At 58.7% G+C, this 8,865-nt stretch overlaps 3 protein-coding genes across 3 annotated transcripts, besides 19 other annotated features; all 3 read right to left on the reverse strand.

The window, feature by feature from the left end:
* Window positions 1-27: a microsatellite.
* Window positions 28-30: 3 nt separating this feature from the next.
* Window positions 31-49: a microsatellite.
* Window positions 50-271: 222 nt separating this feature from the next.
* Tco025E_02096 (uncharacterized protein) lies at window positions 272-997 on the reverse strand (the record flags this gene model as incomplete). Its single annotated transcript, XM_029369031.1, has 1 exon — window positions 272-997. One exon carries the CDS (start codon window positions 995-997, stop codon window positions 272-274), a length of 726 nt encoding a protein of 241 aa, XP_029230806.1.
* A 16-nt stretch (window positions 998-1,013) lies between these two features.
* Window positions 1,014-1,040: a microsatellite.
* A 9-nt stretch (window positions 1,041-1,049) lies between these two features.
* Window positions 1,050-1,083: a microsatellite.
* A 6-nt stretch (window positions 1,084-1,089) lies between these two features.
* Window positions 1,090-1,136: a sequence feature (GA-rich).
* Window positions 1,137-1,185: 49 nt separating this feature from the next.
* Window positions 1,186-1,203: a microsatellite.
* An 11-nt stretch (window positions 1,204-1,214) lies between these two features.
* Window positions 1,215-1,248: a microsatellite.
* Window positions 1,249-1,686: 438 nt separating this feature from the next.
* Window positions 1,687-1,742: a microsatellite.
* A 310-nt stretch (window positions 1,743-2,052) lies between these two features.
* Tco025E_02097 (serine/threonine protein phosphatase 2a regulatory subunit) lies at window positions 2,053-3,783 on the reverse strand (the record flags this gene model as incomplete). The annotated part of the gene is made up of 1 exon (XM_029369032.1): window positions 2,053-3,783. The coding sequence occupies one exon, from the start codon at window positions 3,781-3,783 to the stop codon at window positions 2,053-2,055; it is 1,731 nt and encodes a 576-aa protein (XP_029230807.1).
* A 79-nt stretch (window positions 3,784-3,862) lies between these two features.
* Window positions 3,863-3,902: a microsatellite.
* Window positions 3,903-4,052: 150 nt separating this feature from the next.
* Window positions 4,053-4,078: a microsatellite.
* A 105-nt stretch (window positions 4,079-4,183) lies between these two features.
* Window positions 4,184-4,210: a microsatellite.
* A 477-nt stretch (window positions 4,211-4,687) lies between these two features.
* Tco025E_02098 (rRNA biogenesis protein) lies at window positions 4,688-6,727 on the reverse strand (the record flags this gene model as incomplete). Its single annotated transcript, XM_029369033.1, has 1 exon — window positions 4,688-6,727. One exon carries the CDS (start codon window positions 6,725-6,727, stop codon window positions 4,688-4,690), a length of 2,040 nt encoding a protein of 679 aa, XP_029230808.1.
* Window positions 6,728-7,183: 456 nt separating this feature from the next.
* Window positions 7,184-7,218: a sequence feature (A-rich).
* A 744-nt stretch (window positions 7,219-7,962) lies between these two features.
* Window positions 7,963-8,012: a microsatellite.
* Window positions 8,005-8,034: a microsatellite.
* A 178-nt stretch (window positions 8,035-8,212) lies between these two features.
* Window positions 8,213-8,233: a microsatellite.
* Window positions 8,232-8,255: a microsatellite.
* Window positions 8,256-8,289: 34 nt separating this feature from the next.
* Window positions 8,290-8,315: a microsatellite.
* A 12-nt stretch (window positions 8,316-8,327) lies between these two features.
* Window positions 8,328-8,375: a microsatellite.
* Window positions 8,376-8,478: 103 nt separating this feature from the next.
* Window positions 8,479-8,528: a microsatellite.
* The last annotated feature ends 337 nt before the right edge of the window (window positions 8,529-8,865 follow it).

The following is an 8,865-nucleotide window of genomic DNA, read 5'->3' on the forward strand; positions in this document are numbered from 1 at the left end:
GAGAGAGAGAGAGAGAGAGAGAGAGAGGTGTATGTATATATATATATATGGAGCAGGAAGAGGAGGAGGGGGTCGTATGGGAGCTCTTGGAGTTTGTGCAGCGGAGGCCACTCAGCGCGTGAGGAAAAAAGAGAAACACCCGGTGGAGGCCATCCCCGCCGGCCGCGTCACGCGTTCAACGAACAACGCGCCCACAGACGCACGGGGCAACCGCCCCTCTCCTCCACGCGCGCCACCCCCTTCCCTCCCAGAGACGGGCACCGCCCCGTGCCTACACGCCCTTCACGCCGCTGCTACTGTTGTCCTCGCTGCCGTGCCACCCCCACGCCACGTTCACCGCGCCAGCCTCCGTCACGTATGGCTTTGCCTGCACGAAGGCGGGGTCAAACTGCTGAATCTGCGCCACGTTGGAGACGAGAAGATTCTGCAGCACCAAAATTTTTTCGTCTAATGCCGTCCGTCGCCGCTCATTTTCCTCGCGCCGCAGGTTTTCCGCCTCCACCGCCTGTAGAGACTCCTCCTCCTTCTTGCGTACTTCGTCGGCCCGCACCATCTCCTGCACCTCCCGCACGCGGCTCTGATGAATGTAGTAGTAGAAGAGGTTGTTCGTCTGGTTCTTCTCCGCATACACCCACCGCTGCAGCTTTGCGATCTTCAGCACCAGGCGAAGGTGCTTCGCGGAGTCCAGGGGGACGTCGTCGTGCTCCTTGCACACCGACCACAAATCCACAAGCCGGATGGGCTGGTGGAAGAAGAGCAGCTTCAGGACGTAGTTGCGCGGAATCTCGCCCAAGTCGCGGGGGATGGCCTTGATGTTGTTCTGCACCAGCGGCTTCTTAAACAACTCGCGGATGTTGGCGTTGAAGGCGCGGTGGTTGGCGCAGCGCAGCATCGTCACCTCGCTGCGGTACGGCACTGTGAGGCGGTACTCCCTGCCCGGCCGCAGCCCCTGCGGCCCCTTCGGGCGATTCAGCGCACGCAGCGACCAGCGCAGCATGAGGCGGTCAACCCACTTTTTTGTTTTGTTTTGTTTTGTTTTTCGTTTCCCTGCTGCTGCCGCCGCCGCCCCCCCTCCGCCCCGCCCGGCGGGAGACGGAGAGACACACCGCAGAAGGGAGAGAGAGAGGGAGGGAGAGGTGGCGCACACGCGCAGACGCAGCGGGAGAGCCACGAACGGGGCTCACGCAACAACAACAACAACAAGAGGGAAAAGTAAAAAACAAACAAACAAACAAACAGAAAAAGAAAAGGGACGGAAACGGCGCAGATGGAGTGAATTGCCTATTCGCAGGCCCCGTGCGACGCACCGCCACACGGGGCAGCAGCGCACGCTACGAAGCAGCCACCGAGAGCAACAGGCAAATAAACAACTACACAGAGGAAGACGCGGAGTTGCTGTTGACCGCGGCCGCCAAGAACAACTGCGGCGGCAGTTTGCTCAGCGGAGGGGCGGAGCCAAAATACCAAACACGCCACCACCGGTGAACGGCGTGGCGAAGCGCGGGGGCAGCATCACGTCTCGCGCCGCCTCCAGCGGCTGCCCTGCTGGAGAGGCCAACACCCCGCAGGCGAAGCCGCACAGGCACAGACATGGCTTGTATCTACGCCCTCATTTTCGGCAGCCGGCAATTATGCCTCTTCTGACGGCATCCCCCGGCCGTGCAAGGCTTTCTAGCTTGGGGGCACACACACACACAACAAAAAAAACAACAACAACCCCTCACGAAAAAACAAAACAAAAAGGACGGAAACCAACAGGGCACTTACGCGGTCGCATCTCGAAAGCCAAGTCCCACAACCACGCACAAAATAACATAAACAAAGGTAAGTTCACGCCTCCAGCCGTACGAAGATAAGGAAAAAAAAAAGGAGTGAAAGGTACAAAAGACACGAGGTGAGTGTGCTTCTAAAATGCAAAGTGAGACCCCAATTGCTTCCCGCTTGCTCTGCTCATTCCCACCTTCTAAGCAAACCGGGCAACCTGCTCTCCACCCAACCACGCGCATCCACTCCTTCTCCCTCTCTTTCACTCTCTCATGACTCTATCTAGCTTCAAACGATGCCGTCTCCAGATGCGGCAAAACGCACATCGACATCGGTGTCTTTTCGCAACCGATTTAACAGGGACTCGTGTTCACTATCCAGCGGATGCCCGCCCCGTTTCAACGCCAGGAGCGCCTTGGCAGAGTTCAGGCGCACGTTCGGAACCGGGTCCTGCGCGAGGAGGCGCAGCGTGGGGAGGATGTGCTGTGAGACGGTGCCGTTGTCGAGGCCCGGGGCCCCCGCTAGCGATGCGTAAAAGTGGGCGAGTGCGACGCGGTGGAGGTAGTTCGTCGCGGAGGTCATCGCGCTAAGCCGCGGGAAGAGCGAGGCCCGCGACCAGGCCGTCCCATTCTCCGTCACCAGCGTACAGCAGGAGCGCACCGCCGCGTCGCGAATCGTCGCGACACGGTCCACGAGGTGCTGCACGCAAATGTCCACCACGTCGTTGGCGTTTCTGCCCAGCGACGTGATGAGGAACGGGACCTGCGATATCACGACCTCGCGAATCCGCCACTTTGGGTCCTTCGCCAGGGCCACGACAACCGGCACGAGTTTGGGGGCCAGTTCCCGCGCCTCCGGTGTGTTTCCCATCGAGCTAAATCCAGACACCAGCGCTAACCGCACATCCGCATCCTGGTCTTTTAACAGTTGGGTGCAGGTCGGCACAATTGTGGTGGCCCACAGCTCTTTTGCAACGTTTCCCACCGACTGCAACACCGCACTCGCCAGGCACATCCGCACATGGGCATTGTCGTCATTCACAAGCCGACATCCGGCTGTCAAGAGCTCCCGCTTTGCAGACGGGTCGCGGCAAACGGCGAAGACACTAGCCATACTAAAAACCGCAGAGGCCCGAATCTCCGCCTCAGTGTCCTGCGCAAGGGAAGAAAAAAATGGCACAATACTCCGCACATCCGCCGGGGACATGGCCTCGGCAAGTTTACCAAGCCGGTCTGCCGCCATGTACCGCACACGCCATGACGCATCCATCACCAGTGACTTTACCGAGGAAAGAACGCCCGCGTGCGCGTCGTACGGCAAGGCCTTGAGCAGTGCAGCGGCGGCCTCCACCGCCTGAAGACGGACGCCGTCGCTCGGGTCGCATGCGAGCGCAGAGAAGGCGTTAATCAGCTCTGTACTTCGACTTCCAAGAACACGCACCATGTGCTTTCCTAGCGAAATACATGCCGCGCGACGCACCATAATTTCCTCGTCATCGCAGAGGGCGACAAACAGGGCCATGAGTTGCCCTTTAACGGCCGGAGTGAGATGGGGATACGCCGTGGCGATAAGGTAGGAGGCGCTTGAGCGACACTGCGGGGTTGCCTTGCCAAGCCGATGCACCAGGTTGACAAAGTCGCGCTGCGCCTGTGCTCCCACCTCGCCGGGCTCTCGAAAAATCTGCTCACCAATCGTCTGCAGCGACGTCACCGCCTCGTCCCGCACGGTGATTTCATCTAGGCTGCTCAGCACCTCAAGGGGCGAGAGGACGCTCTGCACGTGGTCTACGCCTCCCACCTCCTGCAGCATCGTCCCGAGGGCGTTGGCAAACACCCGCAGCACCTCGTCGTTCTCGTCCAGGTAGTCCGTGAGGTACGGCAGGAGCTCGTCCCGCGTGCGCCCCGGCCCCAGGGTGGAGGCGATGAGGTGAATGCCGCGCATGCTCGTCAGCCGCTCCTCCGGGTCCTCCGAGCGGAGGTTGTTGATCATTGACCGGACAGAATCAAAGTGCTCCGACATCGCTCCGCGCCGTGGACGCCGTCCGTCCCCCGTTGTTCCAAGTTGTTGCTTCAGCTAGTGGCGTCCCAAGCGGATCCGTCTCCCTCTCCCCCTCCCCGCTCGCGCGCGTCTTCCCCTCCTTTTTTTTTCTTGTTAAAACTTCCCCCCCCACCCCCCTGCTGGACCCCTCTCGCCTACACCGCTGCCTCCTCTCTCCCTTCTGCCCCTTCCAAACACTGCCAACGCGGCTGCTCCTCCTCCCTTTTGCCGTCAGCTCTCACACACAGATGGAGAGAGAGAGAGAGAGAGAGAGAGAACGTGCAGAGCGAAGTAAAAGACATTCGCGGCGCAGCTGAGGACGGACACGACGAACTCCGCCACGCCTTTACACGCACAGAGACGTAAGCGGAGAATAAAAGGGAAAAACAAAAAACAACAACAACAAAAAAGCAGGAATATTTGAACATCATTGTTCTTCCTCCTCGTGGCATCGTGTCCGTCATCAAAAACTGTACGGAGGGATATGAACGTCGCGTCTGTGTGCATGCGAAAAGAGGGGAGCTGGAGGGAGCCTTCATATGCCTCTCTCCCGCCTTCGCTCCGCTTACTTTTGCCGAAACCCCACTCTCCTCTTGCATAGACGCTAACCACCTCCTCGCTGAGTGCTTCCCTCTGCAGACATCCGCCTCCACGTTGCTCCCTTAAAACAAAAAAAAAACGCCCACAAGCACACACAAGAATCCAATATTATTCTTCTGTTTCCCCCTTTTCCTGCGCCATTACTCGCTGTGTTTGTGACAAGAGAAAGCCGGGAGGTAGCCACACCCACACCCACACACGGAGACATGCAAGGAGGGAGGCCGGGCTCGACCCTCAGCTATTTGCCCCCTTGCCGCCCCGGACCCTCTCATGCCAGCGCTGCTCACTACTCACCCGTCTCGTCATTTTCGACGGCAGCCTCCGTGTCGGCATTATTGCCCTTGTTAGTATTATTACTCTTATGGTTTCTACCCGCGTGGGCGGTGGCGGGGACACCGCCGCCGCCGCCACTCCCTCCTTCTCCTACCGACGCATGGATTTTTGCCTCCACGTAGCTTCGCGCGCGGGCCTTCACCTTTTCCACGTCCGCGGGTGAGCCGTAGTTCCGCTCAAATGACATGAAGCGTGTGAGGAACTGCTGCATCACCTTTGCGGAGAAGTTCGTGGCAACCGCACGCTCCAGCAGCGCTCGCACGATGGACGCGGCGGCGGATGCGTCGCGGCGCACAAGCAGCGCCATTTCCTGATCCAAGTACGCCGACCACACATCCGACTTCTTCGGCATTCGCACAACCAGACCCTCAAACAACGCGCGGCCATTCTCGACGCCGCCGGTTTTGTACTCGTGAATGGCGAGGCGCACCACGGTCAGCGCGTAGGCGTCCCGACGCAGCGCACTTCCCATATCCTTCACCATGCGCTTCAACTGATCGCGTTTTTTCTGGTCTATGAGCACCACCCCAAGTCGCTCCCACGTGCGTGGCTCATTGCGAAACTTCGAGACCATGGTGCGACACAAGGCGAGCAGCTGATTTGGCTTGCGTGTGGCGGCGAAAATGTCGGCAAGACGCTCGTACACGACACGTTGATCAGGCGCGTGCTGCAGCGCCCGCTTAAACACCGCCGAGAGAGACTCCGCCGTACCATGCAGGTTCTCGAGATTCATGTAGGCCACCCAGACGTTCATGCGCTCCTGGGTCTCGCGAACGCCGATGGTGCTCAGCGCCTTTTCCGCCACCAGCCGTGCCTCCTCCTGCTGCTGAAGTGCAACGTGGTGCGCCATCCACTGAACCCACAAGTAGCTGTTGTTGGGCGCAGCCAGCAGTAGGCGCTGGAACTCCTCCGGCGAGGATGGCACAGCCGTCTCCATCGAACGCTCATAGGCGTCAATGGCCTCCTCAAGTTTTCGCTTGCGCATTTTGTGTTCCCCTCCCGCGTGCTTGGCGGCAGCGCAAGCAGCTTCGTCGTCGTCGTCGTCGTCGTCGCTCTCGGTTTCGGGGTGTCGCTGCTGGTGCTGCCGCTTCCCAACTGCGTGCTGCCTCTTGCGGTCGCGCCAGGGGAAGAGGCCGAGGAGCCCCTTCACGCCTGCCGGCAACGGTGCCCTGCGCCACTGCGGCAACGTAAAGACGGCGCGATGGCTGGAAAGCACAAGGAAGGGGAGAACCTCCTGCAGCAACGCTTCATGCGGCACAAACTCAATCACGAGCTGCATCGACGTTCCCACAACGGGGGGCTCGCCGGGGGCGGCGGTGCCAGGCCAATCGTAAACGTAGTACCCAATCAGGCTGCTCTCGCCGCACGCAACCTCAACCACGGCGCAGCGGTCATCTGTGCAGGAAAGCAGCACCGTGGCCGACACCACGTCGCCCACCTGTAGGCCCGAGAGGAGTGCCTGCATGGCGACCACGTCGCTAGGGGTGCGCTCAACCACCTCCGCCCGCGCCGTGACACTGGCGACGCCGGTCGGAACGTCGTAGTTGAGCAGCCGCACCTCCACCGTCCCGGCATCCTCAGGGACGTGCTCCAGCGCGGCCAAGGCGGTGAGGCCGCCGGCGACGGACAGCACCGCCCCGCGCTGCGGGGAAGCCTTCACGACACGCGCCATTGTGGTGGTGCCTAGCCCCAGGAGCACATTTTTGCGAAACAAATTTGGGAGCAGCGTGGCCACGGGCGGCGGGTACGTCGCAACATCGCTCCAGAGCTCGCGCAGTTGTATGCTAAGAAGACGGTACTGCTGCGCGTCACGCGTGCGTCGCGCCACGGCCCGCACCTGTTCGCGCGAGGCAAGGCGTTTGAGGAGCTTCTCCGCAAGTAGGTCGCCGCCTAATGTCTCAACCGTCAGCCTGCCAAACCCGCCGTTGCCTGGAAGCTGCACCACAATGCCATCGGGTGCGGCGTGGTGCACGCGGTAGTCGCGAAACTGCATCGACCACGAGATCCCTCCTTGAAACCGGGCTTGCAGCTGCGCCACCCCCCGTCTATAGCTCCCGTCCTTCGGCCAGCAAACTTTCCTTCAAACCAAGAGTGCGCAGAGTGGGAGAGAAGAGAATTCTCATTTCGTTTTAGCTTTGTTTTTTTTTTGCCTCACCCCAACTTGGCACAGCGTCGTTGCATCGTTCCCCACCCGCTCCCACCCCACATACATTTTTGTATGCGCTTGAAGACGCTGCATCGTGTATGACGATCGCCTCGGATACACCGGAGGTGAGCGGACGAGTCCCACGGCGTCGTCCTCACGGCTCTCACCCCAGCACCGCCAAATATAAACACGTACACATGTACAAATACATGTGTACGTGTGTGTGTGTGAAAGGAAGCTACTGTTGACGTTTGCTTCAGACAGTTCCCAGCGCACGTGTATGCGTGAGAGAGAACGTGAGACAAAGAAAAATGAAAATAATAATAAAGTAAAAAAAAGGGGGGGGGGTATTGGCTGAGAGTGAGGAGTTGGCGAGCCGAGGCAAAGCGCCATAGACCCCCGGATATACGCAGAGGAGAGAAAAATCACGCGTGAGCGCAACGCCTCGCCCGCGTCTGTATGCCTCTCTCCGTCTGTCTCTGCTTGTGTCTACCGCTGTCTGTGTTATTTTTTTAACTTCCCTGCACTTTCGACCCGCCCCATGTTTACTGCCCGGCGGCCGCCTTTTCTTCCCTCCCCCCTTCCCCTTCCCCTGGTGCACCGCCTCCGCCCGCACTCCCCGCCGCAGACGCGGCCACATTCCATACACACATGCGTATACGCATATATACACACGCATGAGAGCGTGCAGGTAAAGGCGTGTATACAAAAGTGCGCCTCCACCTCTCACGCTTGCGGCTACTCCCGCCCCATGCGTGGGCGCCGCCTGGGCGGCAGCGCCCCGCAGAGTGCCACTCACAAAACGAAAGAAGAAACAACAACACGAAGTCCCAAACCACGAAGGGGGGGGGGGGATGTAACTCTGGCAACAGCGCAGCGACGCGCACGTACTGCGTCCGCGGGTTTACATCCGGCCGACGCCGACGGCGGGGGAAAAACAGGCACAACAGCGACGGCCCAAAGAAAATAAAATAATACCCCCAGGAAGAAGCGAACAAACAAACCCACGTGGCCGTCGCCGCTGGAGCGGTGGCGGCTGTACAACATCAATCAAAAATGCCCCGCGGCAGTGAAAGGAATGCCACAACATGCACGCAGACACACAAATACACACACACACACACAGACAGACGGAAAGAGAGAGAGAGAGAGAGTGGGACTAAGCGAATCCTTGTTTTTTTTGTTTGTTTGTCTTTTTCCTGTTGGTGCAGCAACAAAAAAAAGGAGGGGTGTAGAAAGCAAGCGAGTAGCAACTGCGTGCGTGTGCCTCCGTGGGGAAAAATCCAAACGCGGAAACGAAAAGCGGTGGCCCACGCACTGGAAAAAGAAAAGACACACACACACACACACACATCATCATCATCATCATCATCATAAACGCAGCGAAACGGAGAGCGAAAGGGGGACGGAACAACAACAACAACAACAACAACAAAAACTCCAGAGAATATATATATATATATATGTGTATGTGTATGTATATATAATATTATATTCTACAGCTGTGAAACTCTGGGCACTTTACATACGTCACCATCCAGGCACGGGCAGTGACACGCAGGCGCGCCGCAAACACGCCTTGCAGACACTCTCGCGTGCTTTTTTGTTTCTTTTCTTTTCATTTCTTTTCTCTTCTCTCCTTCGCTTCCTCCCTCAGCAAGTTTATAATGCCGGCGTCGCTTCCCACTCCCGTCGCTTCCCAGCTATCACTCAATAACAATGAAAGCGGAGAAACAGAACCAACCAACCAAGCAGAGGAGGAAACACACGCTCTGTCCAGCACATGCTACAAGATATCAGGTCAACTCTTTATGCCCTCCACCACGAATCGGCCGCACAATGATGCCGTGGCCCGTTCCAACGGGTAAATCCGTCGGCGAACGATGCCCCCGTGACGTTAGCGCGGCCTCGAGCGTTGGTGTGCTGCTCCTGCGTCCAGTGTTGCTCCTTCCGTTGTATTTTCCACCGCGCAGGTGAGAGTTGCT

This window comes from Trypanosoma conorhini (genome assembly GCF_003719485.1).
Source record: "Trypanosoma conorhini strain 025E chromosome Unknown Tco_14.4_contig_00078, whole genome shotgun sequence".
NCBI lineage: Eukaryota > Euglenozoa > Kinetoplastea > Trypanosomatida > Trypanosomatidae > Trypanosoma > Trypanosoma conorhini.